General features: G+C 42.0%; 1 protein-coding gene across 2 annotated transcripts in view; it reads left to right on the forward strand.

Moving 5' to 3' along the window:
• The window catches only part of LOC119459657 (uncharacterized), a 57,611-nt gene extending 34,179 nt beyond the window's left edge, over window positions 1–23,432 (forward strand). The window contains exons 3-4 of one of the 2 annotated variants that reach the window (XM_049671077.1): window positions 20,037–20,084; window positions 23,218–23,432. In XM_049671077.1, the coding sequence (XP_049527034.1) occupies window positions 20,037–20,084; window positions 23,218–23,382 (213 nt within the window). In that variant the 3' untranslated portion in view covers window positions 23,383–23,432. The remainder of the gene's footprint in view (window positions 1–20,036; window positions 20,085–23,217) is intronic. The other variant, XM_049671078.1, reaches the window with a different exon arrangement.
• The last annotated feature ends 1,547 nt before the right edge of the window (window positions 23,433–24,979 follow it).

Consider the following 24,979-nt stretch of genomic DNA (forward strand, 5'->3'; position numbering starts at 1 on the left):
GTACTGTCATGACCTTAGTTGGCGGTGGCTTCCAGACTGGATAAACCGTACGCTTGGTTCTGTTTTGTGGAATGGGATCATCTGATAAGCCTTGAGAGTACACTGAAAACAAATAATATATAAAAATAATTGCAAACTTTTCAATCACGTAGATCGTGAAGATTTAAACTTTGGTAAGGTGTATCATTTATACGGCCTTTCTATTTATATAATAAAATTTATTCCACAGCAGTAAAACTCGTCATTATGTGAACGTGTATAAAAACCCCTCAATTTATCCTTCTGGTGTATCTATTTAGCAAAGCTTGAAGTCATTGCGCTACAGTCGCAGCCACATTATTGAGTTCTTGATTATGGCAATTCACGCGACGGTTAGAGTAAATGCCGATAGGTGACATTACGGGGCATGAGTTGTGCCATCTATATTTCCACACTTTTCGTCCCATGTTCCCCGCTCAGTCATGTGCTTGCCACTGTTAACATCAGTTGAGTTCGATATCTTTAACGAGAAGACATTGAAAAGTCTAGACAAAAAACTATGAAATCAATGTAGAAAATATAGGGTGCCACATAAATGAGCTCAGACATAAAGGCCTTGGCATGCCGCGAGACAAAAAGGTGGGAAGTATTAAAAGTACCAGCAGAAAAAGCAAGACTTTCTTTTTACTTAGTTCTCTCCTCCACTATCTAGATTAGTTCGAGTCACTGATCTGATGTATGACATCATCTGACCTTTAGTAGTACGCCATACGTTTTTTTTTTTAGCAGACACTAATCGGTGCGTAGCCTAGGACGCTTCGAAAGCAAAACTTGTTTTATCCACACAAATTAATAGAAATATGTAATGGAATGGTGTGGCTGCACTTACCATAAAATAGAAGCAATATTTCGACCCAATTCATCGCAGTTTCTGGACATGAAACTCGCCTGTGGAAGTTACTAAACGCGCTTTCTGGATCTCTTTTTATGTGGGAGATAACACAGTTTGCTCTCCTTTTCTTTAGTACACTGTTTCCTGCGCACTTTAGACAGCCTCGTTTTTTATGCTTGACGATGCAGTCCGGTTTCGCGTTTGTGCCGTAAATCCTGTCAGGATTGTGGGTCACTATACGTATTCAGTGTGTATGCTCGAACAGCTGAGATTGTAAATAAAGTGTGACTGTTTGATATACAAAACAGGCACATGAAGGCAGAAACAGCTACCTACGAACATTTCTTGACAGAGACGGAGAGCAATAACAGGGCAGGTTATGAAGATGTCAGTTAGTTCTGGCTTGGCTGAATAAACGTACACTCGCCAACTGAAGAACACCAAACAACAGAATGACATTTCGGCGCCCAGTACGGGTGCCTTGTTCACAAGGCACCTGTACGTAGTTTTGGCTGATACACGATCACTACTGTTATTTCGACTGTACAAGGGGCAATGTACAATATAGCCCGTAATCCCATCATCCAAAAGCACTTTGAAGAATGAGATATGCTGGCTGAAATGCCGTCACAAGATCTAATGTTTCCACAAAACTCGCCATGCATATGCGGAATGTTTTTTTTTTTTTTTTTTTTTTTTTTACAACTCGTTGTGCTTACCGCCCGACATTACCGCCGTTTGAGGAACCGTGGTGTGTTTCATGGTGTGTTCGTGGTGTGTTTCATTCACAACTTCATCATTTTGATGAAATCTTTTTTGTAAATGACTCACGACATCGTATCATGAAGCATGCAAGCGGAAATCACGGATGCTCGATTGTTATGTTTTCAAGTTGTATGGAGCGGCAACTTCAACAGACATGGCGAATCGTGAGAACCCTGCAGCTCAATTTCTTGGTTCTATCCGTGTGAAGTCAACAGAAAATGAAGCCGAGGTAAGCATCAAAGTACCTGTTTCCTTATTTCAAATGTAGAACTAAAGATGTGGTAAGTCCGTCTCACAATAACAATTTATGTGAACACGATTAGCATTGAAAGAATTTTGGGACAAACCCTACTGATGAAGAAACCTTTACTAAAAGTGTGTAGTGGTTGAAGTAGGCTAAGAAAGTTAATCGCAATAATACACGTATGCGTCACAGCGGCAGCGCAAACCATTCTCTTTCGTACGCAACTAACAAGACGCCTACAAAGTGGCGTGACTTACCAAACGTTGCCCGTTTTGTTTCGCAGGCCCCCACAGGCCACAGCCCTACAGCGTCTAGAGCTTGGGATGCAAGAAGCAAAATTTTACCTAGCGCAGCCACTCAAAAGCGGACAGTGTTGTCTCGATGGTAAAATTCGTGTTCAGCATGTCTGGAATACGACGTGAATGGAATACGACGTGAATGCATAAGCAACTTTTCCAGGCGTCAAAAGTTTAGTCACTGCCAGTTAAGAGGGTTGCCGTTGTCATTGTTGTCAGTCGGACATGCACCTGCGAAGTGCTCTTGCAGCAAGTTGTTTAAGGTTAGAAAGACAGGTACCGTTAATCTCTACCTCCCGTGGTCATTCGTACGACAGCATTCTGTAACGTGTCGTGGTAGTCTTCCCAAGAGGGTCTTCTTCTTCTTCTTCTTGTATCTGGGTTTTTACGTGCCAAAACCAGTTCTGATTATGAGGCATACCGTAGTGGAGAGCTCCGGATTAATTTTGACCACCTGGGATTCTTTAACGTGCACTACAACGCAAGCACACGGGCGTTTTCCCAAGAGCGTCGACATGCTTGAATCTTTTCGACATTTTTGCTGAAAATGCCACTGCAATATTGTGATGCTGAGTACACAAAAAAAGAAGTTATAAATGGGTGGGCAGCGAGGAAACGGCGTAGCAGCCGCTAAGTTTGCGTTTGCACACTTATCCTCTCAACATGCGCGTGATGTGTGAGTTCCGGATATCATTGAAGAAAGTGCTGTTCTGGACACAGTATCACGTACAGTTCATTCACCTAGAAGGAACCGTAAGAAATTACTAAATCCTTCATGTTCAATTTCGTTGGCACTGCCGCATACAAGAGTCTTACACCAGATATTTTATAAGTGCCTCTCGATTGGGCCAAATGGAGGAGTGATTGCGACACTCTGCATTAGAAGCATACCGTGCACGTCAGTTACGCGTTTATTCAAATGTCAGAAACTCAGCTGACATGTCTGTTGTCTCTTCATCTCTCCAGACTACCTGCGAAGGCGTACGGATAGTTTTCTTGCCCTTACTGATTGTAGGGTTATATAAAGACATACAGATTCTGTTTTTTTGTTATGGTTTTCTAAATAATGTTTTTCCGTTTAAGTAGCGCATCGGTCACGTTTGTTAAGAATAGTATTATTATTACTATATACAAGGAGACTTTGGTGCCTCTTAGGCGGGGCCTGCAATTCCTCTTCTCTTAATTTATAGATGAGCTCAAAAAGAAGTCAAACAAAGAATCTAAAAAAATGTTGACAGAACGCATCTCGCAATGACTGCCGATGGTAATGCGTGTGCATTGAATCAACACAGTGGCACAACAAATTGCCACCGTCGAATCGAGTTATGTATGAGGCGTCTAGTGCAGTGATACTCCTCTTGGTCTTTTTGTAAGAACGCTCAGCACCATCTAGCGACGTTGCCTCGGTGCCTGCGAACACTGAGGATTATTTTTTGGCGTGTCGCACACCCAACGGCCCATACTAAGAGACCCAAGATGGCGAGAGGCTCATTGAAGAGCGGCACATACTCAATGCGCTCATACCGCATTTCGCTAATGCGCTGGCGTGAAAGGCGATCAGTTAAACGCGGCACATGGCCAGTTTACTTATGGTACAGCCTGCTAATGCGTCGGGTTGATGTCCTTGAGGAACCATGGCGACATATAAGTTTCCTTTCGCTCAGCATAGGATACATTTAAGGGATTTTTTCGTGATTGTAGATCGGCACATTAACAGCGGCACGTACACAAATACCCACGTTGGTGTCCGAGACGTTCATTGAAGAACGGCACACACCTACTGGCACATAATCAACGACGCAAGTTGGCATCAAAGTGGTTTCTTGGAGGCCAGCACAGACCGAGTCGCACGTACTTAGTACTCGAAGCTGGCGTCAAAGCGTTTCTTCGAGCAGCGGTACCTTCTATTGCGTCTCAAAACTGGCAATGGACCTTCCTTGATTGGTTTTGACGAAGCGACTACTTGACCAACGCCCGCCTAGACGACGACGGTGCAAGTTCGTGCGAACCACCCGCACAGCGCAGGTCAGCTACCGTGGTTTAGGCGCTCTAGCGAGCTTAAGCAAGCGACCTCCTGTGTGACGCCTCAGTCCGAAGCACGAACTCAAGAACTGGGTCACCACACTACCCAATGCCGCGTTTACAGGAACCCATGTTCACGCAAAATAGGTTCGTTGATGAGCGGCACGTCTTTACACATTGCCACATACTCCGTGATGGAAGTTGGTCCGAAGGTTGGTTTTCAAACATTGCTCTCTCAGCGCAGAAACCGACGCGGTACTCATTCAACCACGGACTGCCTAGGGACCCAGGTGTACGGGTAAACGTTTACATACAAACTTAGATAGATATATGGATGGATAGATGGATAGATTATTAGATAGATAGATAGATAGATAGATAGATAAGATAGAAAGATAGATAGATAGATAGATAGATAGATAGATAGATAGATAGATAGATAGATAGATAGATAGATAGATAGATAGATAGATAGATAGATAGATAGATAGATAGATAGATAGATAGATAGATAGATAGATAGATAGGCAGACAGACAGACAGACAGACAGACAGACAGACAGACAGACAGACAAACAGACAACCCGCGGAAAGTGCGTCAAGTACCCTAATAATGTTAACGCATGAAAAAGTCTACAGGGGCCGCAGTTTGCAAGATCAGAAATACAATGCGTTCTGATCATTTCACAAGCGTTGGAGTATTCATGTTGACGTACACATGGCGGCCCTTGTTGGTGGAAGGACGGCGCGCACAAGCACACACGGGAGAACCACAACAACGCAACAGGAGGAAACACGGAAAACAGACAAACGCATATATATATATATATAACATAACAATTATTCACTATAACACATATAGCATTGTAAGCATAGTTACAATAATATTTTTGTTACTTTTAGATATTACCACTTGTTCAAGCGATTGTTCTAGTGGGTGTGCTGCACTTTGTTGCAAGTGTTCGTATGTGAATGCACCTACGATTTTATCTGGTCATATAGGACTCCCATTCAGACATGTATCTTCTAAGAAGCTTCTTACGGTGAATATTACCATTTTCGCAGTGCAGTAGCAGGTGTTCTATGACTTCTTTAGCCTCCTCACAGAAAGTACACAGCACGGTTGGTTGTTCCTGACTTGCTCTAGTCCAGCGGGGCCCTTGAACGGCGCTGACAGAAAGAAACGCTCTGTCTCTTTTTTTAGGCAATCCGTCGGCCCTGCATGGGAACGAGATGCGACACGGCAAGAAGATACACTGATCATCGAGACCGGATGACGTCATTATCGGCAGCGAATGAGCAAGTGACAACCGGGACCCTTCATGCTTTAAAGGGGAAGCGGATCATGGCATCGTTGCAGTCCAGCGGGGCCCTTGAACGGCGCTGACAGAAAGAAACGCTATGTCTCTTTTTTTAGGTATGAACTCTAATTTTTGTTTCTCTTTGCTTTTTTAATCAAAGGGGCGTTGCTGGACTGCACTTTTGCTCACTTTACTTGCTTTTTCTTTGTTTGCACTTTGGTTCGTTCTTTGATTTTGCTGACACGAGTGAAATGGAAAACTCTGATTGTCTCGTGTGCATGAAGGCTCTTTCCTCCGATGGAATTACATGTGGTCTATGCCGCAATAAGTACCATATCGGCAAATGCTCAGGAGTAACTAAAACTGCCTACAAAAGCATGAGCAATGCTGACGTAGAATTGTGGACGTGTCAGACTTGCAAAACGGCCGACACTCGGACTCGCAAGACGCTGCATGACCAGCAAAATAACGATAATGATAAGGGAGCGACGAAAGAGCCTTCACTGAACGACGTCATGGCTTCAATTGAATCACTGTCGTCGAAGCTCAGCAATGTGTTAGAACGCCTAGGAAAATTGGAAAGAACCGCCGAAATGTAAATGCTGAAACATAATGACACATTGTTTAAATTGGAAGAACAACACAACAAAATTCTAGGAATGGAGAGCTCACTTGAACATAGATCTTCACAATATGACTCGCTGTTGAAGGCGATCGAAGAGCAAAATGAAGATAATAAAACTCTGCAGACAACAACCGTGAACTTAGGTACTAAATCAGAAAGTCTGGCAGATGAGGTCACACAGATGAAGCTAACGATTGAAAGTTTAGAAGAGTACTCCCGGAGAAGTAACATTGAAATCGACGGAATACCCCAGTCAAACAATAAAAACTTTAGAGATGTGTTGAACAATTGTGCTGACAAATTCGGTCTGACTAGGCCAATGGATGGGCAGCTAGAGGCCATTCACAGAATTAGAGTTCGGGCAGGGGCGACTCCGCCTATACTGGTCAGATTCTCGAACAGATCAATCAGAGATACATGGCTAGCCAAAAGGCTTCAGCTAAAGTCGGATAAAATCTTCATAAATGAAAACCTAACGTCATATGTGAAGAAGTTGTTGTGGATGGCAAAGAATGCCACCAAAGAAAAAGCCTACAAGTTTGTGTGGGTGAAGAACGGGAAAGTATTTGCGCGAAAACAAGAAGGAGCCGGTGTTATCAGAATTGAAAATGAAGCGAGTATAGCCAAAATGACATAGACATGGAAGTAGAATCTAGCTAAATTAAAGACTGGGTCACTTATCGACAGAGATACACCTGCGAGGAAGAAAAAGCTCCATGCCTTGACCTGATCCATATTAACATCAGAAGCATACATAAAAATTTGGACTTATTAGAGCTTTATTTAGAGCCATACAAAAATGCATTAGATGTGATTATTCTGACTGAAGTGAACGTAGATGACCTCAATGTTAAATTATATCAAATAAACGATTTTGAACAATTTGCTGTATGCCGACACGACAGAAGAGGAGGCGGCGTTATAATATACGTGAGAAACAATTGGCTAGGCGAAAGACGGTCCATAACAATCAACGAGGCAGAGGTAATACTGTTATCAATCGAAAGTGCACATGCATCATTTATAATCTGCGCGATCTACAGGCCACCAGATAAAAATATAGGCACTTTTTTGGGTGAATTACAGCATCTTTTAACGACACTAGAGAAACGAGACAACATAATTCTCGTAGGTGACCTCAACATAGATACCTATTCTACTACGAAAAAATATGTCAGTGATTATTTGACTCTCATTTCAAGTTATGGATTAGAAAACAACATTACAGGATTTACGCGAGAAGAATTTTTGGGTAACAAACTTACGACGTCATGTATAGACCATATACTAACGCGTGTTTCAAGCATGCAACCAGTAACAAGTATCGTGAAAGAAAAGGTTGCTGACCATTACTTTATTGCTCTCACAATGTTTTGTGATGACATAACCAAGTTACGTGGAGAAACTAAACATAAGTTTGATATCATCGATAATCAGAAGATGGATAGATTAATTAAAGAATTTAATTGGGATTAACACTAAACCATTTACATGCTTACGATAAGCTAATTGTCACATTGAAATCATTTTATGATAAATGTCGAAAGGTAATTACTAGAAAAAAAAGGAAAGTAGAAAAACCATTGATCACCAATGAAATTAAAGAGTTATGTTACATCAAAGAAAAGCTGTGACGCCGAAGTAAGGCCAATCAATCAGACGTACAGCTGAGAGAACAATTCAGGCAAACAAGAAATAAACTAACGGCTACAATAAGGCTAGCAAGGAATAAATACTATAGTAACAACCTCAATGAGTGTAAATTTAATTTGAGAAAGTCGTGGAACGTAGTAAATTCACTAACGGGCAGACAAACAAAGAGCAGCATAGACGAAGTCATAAGCAAGAATTTTCGAAGACGACAAATGGATGAAGTAGCAAACGAATTTAATAACTGCTTTGCAAATACTGTTATCAAACTTTGAGAAAATTCCCGTAGGGTGGCATACAACATATCAATTAAGACAAACATCAGCTCTGAATACTTGAGTCAGGTAACTGATCTTGATGTTTGGGATGTAATAAGATCATTTAACATTACTAGAATGCCAGGATATGATGGGATTAGATTTTGTGAGATACTGTTTAATTTTACTTGTTTAAAAAGTGTACTACTATATATTTATTCAGAAGTATTTCGGACGAGTCTAATTCCTAACGCAATGAAAGTATCCTTGATTAGACCAATGTACAAGAACGGGAGAAGGCAACAGTGCGAGAACTATAGACCTATAGTAATCTTGCCAGCATTGTTGTGTGTTCTGGAAAAGCTTATTCACAAAAAAAAAAATGGTTTCCTTTTGCGAAAAATTTGATCTGTTGTCTAGCTCACAATATGGTTTTCGTCGCAAGAAAAGCACAATCACATTACCAGAAGACTTTGCAGACATAGTGAATAGTGAAATAGATAAAAATAAGACGGTAATTGGGCTTTTCTTAGATCTTAAAAAAGCCTTCGATACGTTGGATCACGAAGTACTACTTGGAAAATTAGCTCAAATGGGATTCCGCGGACCATTCCTAGAGGTTTTAAAAGACTACTTCAAAAGTAGACATCAGGTTGTTCGAATTCAATATATAGAGAGCAACTTAATTCACATAAAGCATGGAGTCCCACAAGGATCCGTGCTAGGCCCACTGCTTTTTAATTTGTATGTGAATGATTTGGCCCATCTGTCGTTGCACTCAAAGTTATACCAATTTGCGGATGATACTGCTTTAATACTACCCCATGAAAATTTTTATGAAAGTGTTACTTTAATACAAGAATATATATGCAAAATAATGACATGGTTTGAGAACAACTATATATTTGTTAACAAAGAAAAAACACAGTTAATCTGCTTCCACAGCCCGTACAAGAAAGTGGAACTGACCGAACATCTATACTTGCATAGTGAGCGCTGCAATCGATGCTCCTGCCAAAGTATGTCGTATGCTACCAAAATAAAGTGCCTTGGCATTATTTTCGATGAATCCTTCTCGTTTGTCACTCACATACAATATGTAGCTAAAAGACTCAGAACAGTATGCGCAGTTATTTACAAAATCAGATCTGTATGTGATCTTCGCTTAAGAAAACTCACCTATAAGGCTCTGGGTGAAACTGTATTAAGATATGGCATCACGATATACGGACTGGCCTCGCCATATAGGCTAAGCGTGTTAAATAGAATAATACAGAAAATAACTCATAACATAACATACAGAACAAACAGCAGCGCTGTTGGCCACAGCGAGCTCATGGCAGAACATGGGATATTTGATATTAAACAACTTTTTCTTTCGGTAGTACTTACGAAGCATTATTTTGATGAAACATTTAAAAGAAAAAACGTAAAAACTCGGGATTTGCGCAAGATTGACACATTCGTTCGGGCTAAAGCGTTCACGAACTATGGTAAAAGAACGAGGGCATTTTATGTACCGTTCTACTTTAACAAAATACCACAAGTCACCAACGTATCGTCGCTCAGGAAAATTAAAAATTTCATACACCACACGGTTCTGGCAAACGACTCGGAATAATAAGAGAAATCGATGGGATGGTAGTTTTTTTACAATATCATTTCGCTAACTATTGTATAAAATGGACTAGGATATTGTGTTCCTTGTGTTTATTTTTCGTGTCTGTTTTTGTTTCAAAACATTTCACCACTACATCTAACTACTACATATGGTGGAATGGATGGTCATGCTGTACACACAATATTTTCTTTGCTGAAATATGCAATTGCTTACGTTATTGCTTGTGCAGGAACAACAATTGGAAATTAGTCGAGCGTTGGAGGATAACGGAAAAGCAGGAATGGGGAAAAGCGAAAGAAAACATGTACTATGCTTTGCTGAGAGAAACTATACACTGGTTCGCATAAAAGCATCGATGCTTTCGCGGACTACGGGTTTTTGGTACATAAAGAAAATGTGTATCTATGTATAGATATTTCTTTTTATCTTCCTGCTGTACAGACTTTTTTTCCCTATTGTTTCCTTGATTGAAGCACAAAACTGTGTCATTCAGGTCAAAGCACTGCCCTGTCCCGCTCAAAAGCAACTTTGCTTTGGTGGGCTGACAAATTACTCAGATTGTATATTTTATGTTCTAATAATGAATGAATGAATGAATGAAGCATTTATTATAGGCAGTGCTACCCTGAAGTCTATGAACTGTACTTTCTATTCAGCGGCTGGTTTTCATATGTATGGTGAAGTGCCTGTTAGAGCATATCACCCGTAATCTCGACCTTTCCGCAGCATTTGAGAATCAAGTATCCCTGGATATTCGTCCGAAGGGTTTCCTTAAAAGACAATGCGCATCAGTCACCCCTCAATTATTTTATTGTTGCTATTGTCTTGGAACGACAGGAAACTCCCTCTATTGTCGTGCACAAGTACCTATACTCGTCAATACTGCTGTCGTCTGAATTCCCCCTCGCCTGATAGCCAATAGCTGTCGTCTCTTCCCACGCAGAACGCACATCAAATGTTGCCTAAATTTTGCAAAACAACCTTTCCCACTCAACCTGAGAGCTGTCAGCAGAAAGCACCTGTTTTTGGCGAGACACAGCTTCTTTTGCTAAAGAAATAGAGATGAGGCTATACCTAAAAATAAAATAAACAGTTGCCGCCACCAATATTTCCTCGATAAAAGAAATATGTATTTATTTCTCGGCCAATTCTTGTGAAGTATCTCCAAACTCCATTGTGTACGCTAATTTCACGTTTAAACTTCACTATCGTTACCAACCTAACTGGTGAAAGAGCACAAAGCTGCTTATGGTCACAAAATGTAGTGCCCATTACATAATTATGTGCACTTGTTACCAGGTGGTTCTGGGCAATAAATATTATGTATACGGGTTGTAAAAAAATATGCAGATACAACGCTCATGTTGAAACCTCTCTGAATCGATGTTTTTTTTTTTTACAAACGGCTACTTAAATGCTTTACAACTATATACGATGCCTACAGTGGTCATCATTGTCGTCTATGACAACACCGCCCGTCCATATATACTCGTCTCACCACCACTAACAGCACAATTGCACCTATTTAGGAGCGAGTGCAGAGTATTCTTTAAGCTACAACAAAACATTGTAAGGAAACAGGGCACACTCATCCGACAAGCTCCGAAGAACATTCTGCTCACTCCTGCCTACTTACAGTGGACCCTCTTCGTTGCAGCCACTGTGGCATCTATCCTCCGAACACTTCGCACAACCTATGGTCATCATTATCATCAGCCCATATTTATGTCCACTGCAGGACGAAGGCCTCTTCCCACCAATTACCCCTGTCTTGCGCTAGCTGATTAAAAGTTGTGCCTGCAAATTTCCTAACTTCATCACTCACTTCCACGGACATCCTATGGTAATGCGAACTAAAACTATCCCGCTTACCCTAACCTTCAACTCTCCCACCTATCGCTTCCTTCTATTGGCTGACAACCGCAACCACCGTTCACGACCAACGATTCCTTGCGGACTTTATCGGCCTAGTGCTGAAGCACGCCGCAAGCGACGCCCTGGAACGAGAGCATGGATGCATTTTTTATTGTATATTGTGCTGATTTCTTTCTCTCATACAAAGTATACTCTGATGCATCACACCGGGCACAACTTTAACGCAATATTATGGTTATGCTTGTGAGCTACATCGTTCCCTATCTAAGGCGAAATGCAAACAGCAGTTCCTGTGATTGCACACTGCGAGACGTCGCCGTAGTGATGTCACGAGGACGAAGGCGATGTTTGTAGAGGATAGACTTTGTAAGGCAGATGTCCGCTATTAGAAGTACGGCTCGAAAGACGGAAAGATGGTAGGTCAGACGGTTATTTTTCCCATTTCATTCCAGTATTCACGACCTAACGGAAGGTTGGCCATAGTTTTTTTCTGTTTTACTCTTGCATTGAATGCCAAGGGAAGCTGGTCCACGTACAAATGTTCTCTTGTAAACGTGGTATCACGCTCACGTGCTACGCGATGCGAGGCACGTGCCTATCCAGCAAGACAGCAGCAACAATTAGGAAAGTAGGGAACGTTCGCTAAGAAAGCTTATCTTTGAAAACAAGGCAATGCTAGTTAAGAAGTTAACAACATGCGCGAAGGCGTTAAACATTTTTATTTGGCAAGGTCGACGCGCCGTCAAGAAGGCAGTACTGGGCTTGAAGAGCATACCCACGAGGCATAGCATACTTGCTGTGCTCTTACGCTCATCAATGTAAAATATTTTATACTGACTAATATTTTGTTTTCTATCAGTTGCACAGCGAAACCGTTGTATTTGATTGCAGCACATTCCGATTTGCCTATCTCATTATTACGAAAAATAACGGAAAAAAGCATTATTCTAAAAAGCTCGCCTTCGCTCTCTACCAGCACGCAAACGTCCGGACTAATAAGAGGCTGTATTAGAAACATTTTGTTTCTAAGTGTCCCTTGCGATTGGCTGGCCGCCTTCAATAATGACAGACCCATTAGAGGATAGGTGCATGGAAGCTAGATCTTATGAGCAATTCTAGATCTAGACCTTTTTTGTGAATGCAGGTCAGGGTATTTCTCCAGTATTGTTTCCTCCTAGCTTCCTCGCTGCCCCATTTACACTCATGTAAAGACTGGCATAACCGAGAGCTCTAAGACAGGTAAACATATACTTGACTTGTCTTTTATTCAGTCGTTTGCATCAATCCGCGATATGGTTTGGATGACATAGAGCCAAAGAAAACAAAGCACCCGTTGGCGCTAAATCTCATAAAGTTGTTAATGTGAAAGCCACGTCTTGGCCAACTAAGCAAGAATTGAGCCTTATGAAACGGTGTCGTGGAAGCGGTATTTTATCACTACTGCGAAAAATGTCACCACCATAACAGCCAGAAGCCTGTTCATATTTTGTGTTGTGCAGAGCTTAGATGCATTCGCACAAGTCAGTTGCACACCAGCGGGGAATCGGGACACAGCAGTCCACGTGCCCACAGGTGCGGCTCTGACAATGATTCGGTAAATAGATCTCCCTTAAGGCGTCCGTTAGATTTTGCGTCACCTTTTCTGCATTTTGTTGTTGGAAGGCGTGTAGTGCAAGTGACATTGATTCTCAGCCTACCGCAGTATAGCAGGCGTTACATCACTACAAAGAATGACACGAATGTGTACGTGTATGGGTCAGTCAAAATTCAGAGATAACAATGAGCGATGTCGTCACTACTTATGAAGAATAACATATTAGTGTATGCAGTATGGCAGCAAGGAATGACGACGCTGATCTACAGTACCACAAAGCTTCAAGCCTTTCATTGATTTTATTTTACGATAGAAGGAAATGCAAGTATATACCTCTGAACTAAACAAAATAGTACACGCGATGCAGCTGATAAAGTCACAAGAGCAGAAATACTCTGCATATATTTTTGTTTGTAATCAGTGCTATGTTGGACACGTTTTCATGGTAACTTCTTTCTCCAAGAATTATAAACTTCGGGCTTCCTGAGATCACTTCGTTCATCATTTCAGCACCCACTAAATTCGCCAACAAACTTTCCTCATTGCTGGCAGTTAGAATCAGTCAATGTGCGAGAAAGAAGCGCTGTGGTATGGGGTAGCGAAAGAAAGCAGAAAGGGTACGGACAAAACAGGCCATATGTAAGCGTAGCTAGCCTCCTCTCTCATTTCTGCGCATTAGACAGAATGGGAGCCGAAGTACTTCTCCCAGCATACTCGAAGCGGATAGAAGTATGTGGGTCTCCTCCTGAATCACTTGCTTGCGCGTAGTAGGTGTGAATGCGTCTCACCTTGTTTACATGCGAAATGCGCAGGTCTGACCCATTTTCGGCTCCCAGCACCCTAACGTCTTTCTGTGCGTCCACATTTATAATTAGGTGCACGGAACCGTGCCTTTACAGTGTTCACAAGTGACCACCAGTAGAGTGGTTGTACGTGCACTAAGTAATGGCGAACTCGATGTGGGTAACGTGACTGTGGCTATGGGAGGCGTGTTATTGATCGGAGTTCGGATATTATTTTTAAAGCTTTGAAGCCTTCAATCTCGAACTATCTCAAAAGATCGGAGTTTTACATTCGAGTATGCCCCTTACATGTGCCCATTTTCGGCATATTTTCCCGATGGGTCCACATCTAGCATAAGTGATTTTGCCTTATGAACACGGCGTCCCTGTGATAGCCCGCATAAAACGCAATTGTTGGTTCCTGGGAGGCATTTATGACCTCAGATAGCATATAAGATGCCCTATGTTGTCACTAATATGTAACCTCAGTTGGTCTGAGTTTTATCGGAACACTGTTGAACATAGTGGTAAACGGCTCAATTACGCTTTCCAGCACTAAGAAAATATTTTTTTCGAAATTCTGTAATTTATTCATGCACCTTACCCTAACTGATTCCTAACATTATTTTCCATTTTTTCAATAAATTTCATTTTAATTGGATATATAATTCTTCTCAAGACATCGGAATAAATTCTGAACAATTCGCAGAAAGCATTGTGACGTGATTCGAAACGTAAAATTGCTTCCAATAAAACGAAGCTGAAAAATAGCAAGCACCACATCAGAGGTAACAAAGAACAAGCGCTACTACTCTTAGCTCTCGTCCCTCGTACCATTCGATTAGAATATGTCTTAATTCGCACTACTTTCTGTTCCAAGTATGTCTCCTACACGTAGCCATGAAAACTTTTTACTAAAGTTAGTTATTGTAAACGCTGTAATCAACCACACACGTTGAGCTTTGCATACATACCACACTTAAGCGGCCCTCGTTTTCCGCGATATATAAACAAGATTACTAGCTAGTCTCCCCAAGGACACCGTGAGCATCTCTTACAAGAAATAAGAATTGATACAAAGCGAGGATTGAATAAATGGTCTCAACACTCATAATTGAGTAATAAACGTTGTACTTTCTCCAGAAATCACCACTATTACGGAATATTCTTCCACATTATGTAAACTTGATCTGACGGGCAGGTCTCTCGGAACTTTGGGAAGGTAAACGTTTAACTACCGTGTAATGCTTTTGAGCAGCGGTGAATGAATGCTTTCTTTACGGAAACTAAAATTATTCCACAATCACTATAATTTCAGTTTAGCATACTAACTATAAACCAGGTACCTTATTTATTTCACTGAATAAATCGAAACAGCCTACTACGAAGCCTGCCTAAATCATAAATGTAAGGAAACAACGCGAGTTTAGTAATTAATTTAAAAAGCTCAAATCTACACATATGATACTTTTTCCGCACATCATACCTAACATGGACACTATTTCCAACAAATGTAATTTCGCTGTATTAGAATGTTCTCCTAGCTCAAGGAAGCCTTGTAAATAACTGCCTCATAACGTATTCGAGAACTTATTTCAGGAGTTGCAAAATACGTAAATACCTGACGCTCCTGAAACTATGCCCACACGTCACCTATTCTGAATTAAATGCCAGGTTTGTGGCACGCTGACTCCTTTCAGGCCACTGGGCAATTCCATACGATTTAAAAACGAATTATTCTAAAACTCTGGAGTGCTTGCAAAGCTAATTATCTGTAAAGACGGCAATTAACGTGTACCGTTCAAAGTTTCTGTACTGGTTACCCGAATGATTATGCAAATTTTTCCGAAGGTAATTTTTTTGCCACATTTGGGTTCTCTCAGCGCAGCGGAGGAACTTTGCAAGTGTTTCGCACAACACGTTAAAATAGGCAACAAGTTAGGGTTTAGCAATCATAATTTAGTCCATATATACCCACACACATTCAAATTTGGCCACATATAGCATTTAGAATGTAGGATTTTTCCATTTCATTTGAATTTACTGTCATCGAACGATGTCGTTCATTCAGCACAGCGTTCAAAACATGGCTATAGCTTTTCCCAACGCTCCTAGTCTCACTACATCAGCCTCACTGGGAAATGTGCTCATAATGACAATTAAATGCGTGATATGGAAGTACAGGCTGCGATGTAATTGCGGGCTATACTTTCGGCACTGAATATAATGGTGTGTCTGAGCGTTTGGAGCCCTATTAGGCCGTAAAATAAAATGTTGAGAACGTGTAATTTGGTGAAGCCTTCACATTGCTCCACTTTCGCGTAATGTGACGGCTATTTTTTAAGCACCTGTACAATAGTTGTCACATGTTTTCCAGAACGGTGCGTGCGTGACAAAAGATATCTAAAAGATAGGGCCGAATTCACAAAACTTTACCTTCGGTAGTGCTGTTTACCATTGGCCTGCCGCATTCGCTAATAATGTGTAAGTGCTCTTTATTGGTTTATATACGCTGCTACAAGCAGTTATAGCCCAAACACGTTTTCTGAACAACAGCTTAGTCTTGCGAAATTCACGTTTCGCATCAAGTACAAAAAAATAGAGAATGGCTACTTTCCATACCTGTCCACCTACTTGGATCACAACCGACTACTACCTTCTGCAGGAAGCTAACCTTTCGCAACTTAGCCTACCCCTGTAAACTGTTCTAGTATTTTCCTTTTAATAACCTGAAAAGAGCATCTACGAGCACAACCTTTCGGCCACTTGAATATACGAACACAACATTCGGCGATGTCATGAATGCAGCTGGGAAAACGTTTATCAGTGGTGCATATGAGTTCTAATATGTATGCTATTATGTGCTAATATGTGTGCTAATATAAGCGATAATACGTGATTACGAGTGCCTAATATCAGAACCGTAACAATGTGCGTACAAAAATATAACATGTGTAAAATATACCAAAGCCTCAGGCTCTTGAAAAACTTTGGTTTTGTCAAAAAATATTCCAGAACAGGTATAAGATATTCAGAACATGTACACGTGTTGAGCGTTGCCAGACGAGATGCAAGTAAACCTAATTATTAAGTTCCTAGCCTTAGTGTTACCTGCACTGCAAAATTAGCCTGCCTTCTGGTGGCTCGTCTGAACAATACGTGGTTAATAAACCGAGTGGTTGAGAACAAAGCTAAAGACAAGCGTATTCATGACTCTCTTTGCCACACGCTGCATGGTGCGCCGTGTGTATTGGATTGTCGAAGCATTCAAGACACGTCGCGCAGACAGGGATCCCGTCGCATACATCACTCAAAGAATTTGTCGGAGGATAGCACAATTCAAGTAGACTTCAGGCTGAGTGCCGCGACGCAGTAGATGATTTTTTTCTCTCAGCTTGTGCTCGGTTGCTCTCCAGCTGGTGCAGCTGGCTCATATAATTACGCTTGTATTCCTGTCTGGTTTAAAAGTTGGCATGCTAAACAAAAATGTGATTGTTCACTCACATCACTTCACAATAAGCGAAGGCTCGAAGGTATACTGCATCTACACGTATCTCGAGATAAGTGTTTAGCTGCGGGTCAATGTGTCTGATCGAATATAAAACGTTTGTACAACCCGCATCAATATGTCATAACTGCGCGGCCACATAAATCTCTTGTTAATTACTTTCTTCGGTTTTTCACTTCCTATTAGCAACATTTCTGTCACTGTAGGTTTTCTACGAGAGAAGAGCTCGAGAACACAGCTCATGACGCTGTCGACATCATGCAAACTTTTCCTGTGTTTGCTCAGCGGTGAGTGGTTTACGAAACTGCACGACGGCTATGATTTCTTCCTATCTTGTCACTTTCTTACAGAGTCACTAAATATTGACGTGTACTCGGATAGAGTGGTTTAAAAACGTGAGTGTAAGTGGCTAGAGGCCAATTCGGCATCGTCCGCAGGGGTGCCCTTATCTCCTGGCCAGCGAGCAAGGCTGGGCACTTGCGACCTCATGTTGCTGTTTTTATGTGGCCAAGAAGAAGTTGTGGGGGGGGGGGGGGGGGCGATTGCCTACAGTCTGTTAGCCTTCTTATAGGCGTTCACAGTATTCACGACTGTAAAACGGCCTCATTGGCTTCTAAACTTCGGGACTGTTGCGGTAACCGTTGATGAAATGTTTGTCTCTTCATAAATCTTGCACACGGGCGAAAATATTTCTTTGGGAGATTTGTACCTTTAAAAACATTGCTATACATCGCTGCTTGCACAACCACAGGAGTGTCCCACTATGAGCTGCAGGCGTTGCGGTCGTAAATATCATGACGCGGGACTAAGTGCATCATAATAAATGACTGTGTGCAGTTTTTATTGAAAGGGATATTATTGACGGCAGTCTAGCGTACCTATGGGTGTCTATTGTCCACTGAACTGCATGGACAACGAAAGTAACAAATAAATGTTTGTCGTGCCTAAAAGGAGATCATTGCCACGACAGCTTGTCTGGGAAGAATCAGCGAATGTGCGACAGCTAGAATATTTCGAATGTGTGCAATTGTGTGAATCTAGGAGCTAAAACCTCCACATTGATTTCTCTGTTTCAAAACAGAGACAATGTCGCAAAAAGTGTGGCATCCCAAATAACTGCTCCCTGGAACATGGCAATTGACAGAATCACTATTTGTTGCAGGTATGGTGTGGATTAAGAGCATTAATGGGCACTTCAAGTGGGTTCCTGTGTGGAAACCGCCCAAAGACAAGGTTGGGAATTCACATAAATTATCTTACTGCATTTTAATGTTGAACATCCCTGTTCAATATCTTCAAGTTCGAGGGCTTTTTTCGTCCGCGCCATTCCGCATGAATTTGCACACCCCGATCAAAAATGCACCACTGTGCCTAATTCCTGCTAAAACAACATCCGGCAGTCCGAGTGGTGGCGTAATTTTTTTGTGTTTGTCACGGCGCTCTTTCCAACGGAAGGGTGGGCCCCGAACTGCTTATATAACAAGCGAAAATGTAGAATATGTTCCCTGAATTCCCACTCATGCGCAATATGCAAAATTTCCAGTCTTGAAGCCGAGGTACAATGTTAATGACATTTAAGGTTTCAAAAGATAATTGTCCACGTACAACTGTTCAGCGTAAAAAACAATGCTTGCGACGTTCTTCAGTAACGGTCTCCCCCTTTTTGGATGTGGACTTGTTTTGCCAATTCCATCCAGTAGTAGCCAAATAAACAAACGTACATGCTGAGTTGAGTGTCAATCGAGCCCTCTGATAATCCAAAGTTACTCCCGTTCAGTTTACACTGCAGGTTATTCATACTCGTGACAACATTACTCAACGCAATATCATGTTTAACCGGATATTCTATGTGCTGCCTTCCGTCAGCAATGTTCACATAGCTGTTCTTCATTTGTGGCTATGCATTTATCCAAAATAACTTGTGCATGTGGTTCGGGCCTGTGACGCAAATATTTGGATGAAAATATTCAATGGCACTAACTCCACAATACATGGAAATTTTTTTATGTAATTACGAGGATTCGCTACAATATCCGCAAAGAATATTCCTACTTGCTTTTGTTAGGTAGAGTCTCCAACATCTTCAATGAAAATTATGCAATCATTACAACAATTATTGGCATTTCAATATGTTACAATTTAAGGGTTAAGGTATAGTCAAGTTGCTGTGCTGTAATTGTGAACGTCTCCAAATGTTCTTCTGTATTTTCAGTAATTGCTGACGCTGAACACAGCGCTTTCATGAAATGAAATAAGAATGTTCCGAAGCAGCCCCAATGTTAACGTCCCTGGCAGCACCGATCACGAAGGCCAGTTTTCGTTATCGCTTACGCTAGTCTGCGTCGTCAGCGTCAAAATTAAACTGTGCAAACATCTCTGCCGGTGTCTAGCATTCGCACGCAAATATTTTGTCGATTGTATCACTACAGCATAAAATTTATATTTTTTCCGGCGCTTGAATGCAACCATAAGTGAGAAAACCCTGATAGACTTGAAGCAATCAGCATTATTTCAATGAAGCTAAATGAGCATTTCCCTTGTTCATAATTCAGTGCACAACTCTTTAAACTTAGCTCAATCTAAAGTTTAGCCTGCCTAAATTATGACATTATGTTCTCGATATAGGCGTATCCCATATGTGGAGAGGACCTAAAAGACAGAGAAAGGTGCAAGGTACGTGAAGCTCTCGCTTCATTTCTTCTTTTTTCTCGGCGTTTGTTTCTTTTTTTTTCCACCGACAATAAAGGTCTTACTAAATCGTTTCATTTTGCGCCAAGTAATGCTGGTCTGACTTTATCCACCCGAGCATGATAAACTTTTCTTTGTTTTGATATCAAATAATCTTAGATACAAAAGCAAAGCCTGAACACACTGTCGTCGTGATTGTCAGGGTTATTTTGCCAAATACAAAACTGAATGAGCAACTCGTACAAGACGCGGATACACAAAAAGTTGGTGACTTGAAGTTTTCCGCATTCGTCATACAAGAAATGCCTCTGTAGCCTGTGTTCCGGAGAAGTACCGCCACACCACGGACAAGTCATATAGGGCCCCATTTCTCGTCTCGAAATGAGCCCCTATAGACACGTGCGAATGTCTCAGGGCGCCCCTTGTCCCACCACAGCTTTACTGAAATAGACGAGAATCCGCTGCTGCTGTGGAAGATAGGCGAGTGCTGACGCCGAGTACACACTAGTAAAATATTGCAAACGTGCTTCTGGCCAGGCGTACTGCTGCTATAAGTTCCAGATGCATGGAACTTATAGAAACAATTGAACCCCGCCCCCTCCCCCAAGCCATTTGTGTGTTATTTTGGTATAAAATAAAGAAGTCTGGTGGTCCCATGCCGCCAGCTTCCCAATAGGTGCGTATCCTCCCAAGCGTCTGAAACTCCCATAGTCGCCGAGAACCCGAGAACCCGCCGAGAACGGCGGGGCAACGTTCTGACCAGTGTTGTAGAAGTCGCGGGGCGCAGTAGAACTGAACTTAGCGTCACAAGTTCATGGCTGGGCATTATTATATTTCGTTTTTCATTTTTTACTTGTTGTAACGTGTCATTGTTTCGCATTATTGGCGGCGCCTTCAGGACACAAAAGCTGGAACCAGGGCTAGTCTATGGGGTTGGGGCTCACCGAGGCCTGCGCGTGCCAAGGGATTATTGGGTTTGGCTGTCCACAGTCGCGGACAGCCAAGTGGGTAGGCGAACACCCCTTTGCACGCTCTAGCGTAAGTGGCACCAACCAACGGACCGCCCTGCTTCAAGCTGTGATCACGCCGCTGCGCCTTGGGTGCCCCGAAGAAACTGCGCCACCTGATTTATTAAAATCTGAAGTGATTTCCTGGGGCCTCCCATTGCATGTTACACGTGCCCTCCTGGTGCTGTACTTGTTAAAAATGCCACCTATTCTCGCGATGATATAAGCACCCCACGGCGAAAAAAGCTCCCTACGACTTCTGCAACACCAGTTAGAATGTAGCTCCCGGAGGCACCCGGTAAGTACCTGCAGATACCACTAGGTACCGGTTGTACTCTGTGGTAGGCACATCTGTGTCAGGACAACAACAGCTTCCTCTGTGGATATATACCCTGTTAAAGATACTTCCTCTTGTCGCTGTTCTGGCCTTGGCTATATTGCTTGTTTGACTGATATGATCGGAGGCTCTAGATATGACAGCGGAACATTTGTATGCACCAAGAAGGAAAATTGAAACGAATTTAACACATAAATTAGAAAGATTTTACTGGGCATAGCTTACGAAAGTATCTGACTGAACAAAACACACGTACGTTTCGCAGTATGGGCATCCCTGGGGGGGAATAAATAATCAGTCAAAAGCTAAAATGCGAGCTTCTGAAGTGCGCGATAGTGCGGCAAGCCGAAGAAAGACAGGAATACACCTGCCGTGTTTGCTTAGTGGCTGTTGTGTTGGGCTGCTAAGCACCAAGTCGCGGGATGGAATCCCGGCCACGGCGGCTGCTTTTCCAAGGGGCGTAATGCGAAAACGCCCGTGTACTTAGTTTTAGCTGCACGTTAAAGAATCCCAGGTGGTCTAAATTATTCCGGAGTCCCTTACTATGCGTGCCTCATAATCAGATCCTGGTTTTGGCGCGTGAACCCCCATAATTAAAAAAAAATAATATACGAAGACGGTAGCATAAGCACTGGCTTCTTCCGATTTCTCTTCGCATTATTTGATGCAATCTTACGCACTTAGAAGCTATGCAACATTAACTAAACAAGGTCGCGCTCTGCTGCAGAGCAGGTCTCTGCACATGCTTCTGTTGCATGAACTTGAGCACACTTCGCATAGAGGCGATTCTGCTGCCTTCACCCCTTTTTCATGCTACAATCCATGCTGCTCACAAATACCTTCCCTATAATTCGAGCAATGTGCTTGCGAACATTTATTATGGATGCTATGTAGTTAAATAAATGGTACGATTCATGAACTTCTTGCCCTCCGAAGATGTGATTTATTCGCCATAGTGCTGTGCCAGTTTTTGAGACTCGCACACTTGATTTTTTTGTCCACTTCGTTAAAGAACGATCAGTAAGCTGAAACATTCTGAGACCAAGTGTCCTATTAGAACGCGTGCTGCTGTTTCTAGTGCTACAACTCAAAATATTATTGTGGTACCTCGTCGCCTTAGAAGTCAACAGAAGTCAGCTGAAGTGTTTTTGCCAGTGCACTATAAAACGAACGTTTACGTTCGGCCTTTTAAACTCGCTTAAAAGTGCAAACATATTAATTTGCTTCCTTACACCAGAAATCCTGTTACACACATTTTTGCAGAGCGATAGCTTGACAGTTTTGTGGACACACTTTCCGTTAGTAGCAATGATGGCCGCTCCTATCTATAGTATGAATCAGAGTGCTTTGCGAGTTTATCGCTACAAATTAAAATAAAAAAGATCTGTGTCCACAAATCTCCAAGCAAACAAGCTGCACATTTCATCTCCCTCACCGGGGCATCCGCAGGCAACAAACCTGTGCCAGAGAATTTTTTTAATTGGTCGACACCCGCTCATCGTCTAATCTGCTAGTTCGCCTTGCTTTTAATGCCGTCTTGGTCTTTTAGCACGTTGTCGTCGCAGTCGCGGATGTTTTACAAAGCTTTCGTCCCTTTAAAAGCCGAGTCCTCGCGATTATAGGCGAATATATAATCCAACCGGTGCCACACGAAAGAGTACGTGGCCTACTGAGAATTATAATCCCAAAGCTAACGCATGAGTGTATCTTTCTTGTTAGGTAGCAAGGTGCTCGCTAATTATTCCTCCTCTTGCCTCCTCATATTTATGCAAAGCTGCCTCCATGGTGCCCTGGTGGTCAAGGCTTCTGCTGCCGCTACGAGTGCGTCTGTCCACCCCGATATAACCCTTGCCTGATGTTGACGTCAACAACTACAGCCAGTACAACAACAAAAAGGCACCCGATGCCCTCAACGCGCCATCCTTTTCCCATTCGCTAAGTACGAGTGCTGTTGAATAAAAGCAACGGCGCTAATCAACAGAAAACGAATACATTCGTCTCGAATTTGAGGAGGCTCAAAATCTTGAAAATACAAAAACGAAGTCAATAGTACTAAGAAAGAAAACATTTTAAATAAATCTATTGGATGAAAAGCCAGCTCTGCCGTTCTGTACATTCTATATATATTATGCTAGCGTTCTGGCTATTTCAAACCGACAGAACAAAGTAGGATGGGCCAGAATTATGCCGGTATAGGCGCTAAAATTAAGTGCCCAAGTGAGTTAAATGTACTTGCATGGCACGCATACATAAAACCATTGTTTTCTGGACTATGTATTAACCATTGAAAAGGCATAAAGGCAAATACTAGACGGCACACTAAAAAAGAATCCACAGTACACAAGAAAAAAAACAGTTACTTTGGAATTACTGCGTTCTATGCCCTCTATTCGACCCTTTCTGCTTACGAAAGTTACATATAGTTCGTTTGATGCATAGCAGAAAACCATGCGAAGGCTTGGGAAACTTCGATAACTGCTGCAAAATACTATTACCAAAACATACTACGTGCCCCGAACTGGAAGCACAAATGTCCACAAATACGATGTGATTGGTCATAAACTTGCGCCCACAGGTTGTAGTTGTAATATATAAAGTAGATTATATTAAGTAAAAAACCGTCGCAAAGTGAACATTCCGTGGTGTTTTAGCGGTAAACGCGAGAACAATGAGAGTGCATTACGTCAATATTTCTCATTTTTCGGGGGACGGGTATATATATATATATATATATATATATATATAGTTCAAAAAATAGAAGCACGTTGGAAAAACATAAGAAGACTTTACTGACGTTTCGGCCGGGGTCCGGCCTTCATCAACAGTGCGTGTACAAGCATACAGAGCTCAATTTATACCTTTTTGCCGTAAGGGTGAAAAGAGACAAGAAAAATAAAGTGAAAAAAATACAAAGTAAAAAAGAATACAACGAACGCGTAAATGGAAACCTGCGCGTGCACAGAGTGGTATAATTTAAAAAAGTGAACACAACAAGGCTGTGAAAACAAACAAAAAGGTATAAATTGAGCTCTGTATGCTTGTACACGCACTCTTGATGAAGGCCGGACCCCGGCCGAAACGTCAGTAAAGTCTTGTTATGTTTTTCCTACGCGCTTCTATTTTTGAACTACTTCTGTGTCGGCTCCTATTACTCTTTACTACAGTAATATATATATATATATATATATATATATTGTGGGCGTTTATTACGCACGTCTTATTCATCTGTATATTATCATCATCCTACGTTGCGCGATCCTCATCTTCAGTTATGTGTTATCATCATCATCGGGTGTGTGCTTTTGCTGTTTCGGTCCCGAGTACTCGGGCCGAATAAACGTCGTGCCAACAGAGGACGTCATAAGTGGTGGAGTTGCTCTTCGATCATCAGTCCTCTGCCCGCTCAGTCTACCCCCTGGAGCTACGTTCAGGCCGCCGCTTGGGCCCACTGTCCGCTAGTATGTCTGAGGACGCACCACCTTCCACTTCTACCGCTACCGTTCTGACACCACCAGCCACCCCTTACATCCTAAGAA

Source organism: Dermacentor silvarum, chromosome 7, assembly GCF_013339745.2.
Source record: "Dermacentor silvarum isolate Dsil-2018 chromosome 7, BIME_Dsil_1.4, whole genome shotgun sequence".
NCBI classification, from domain to species: Eukaryota; Metazoa; Arthropoda; class Arachnida; order Ixodida; family Ixodidae; genus Dermacentor; species Dermacentor silvarum.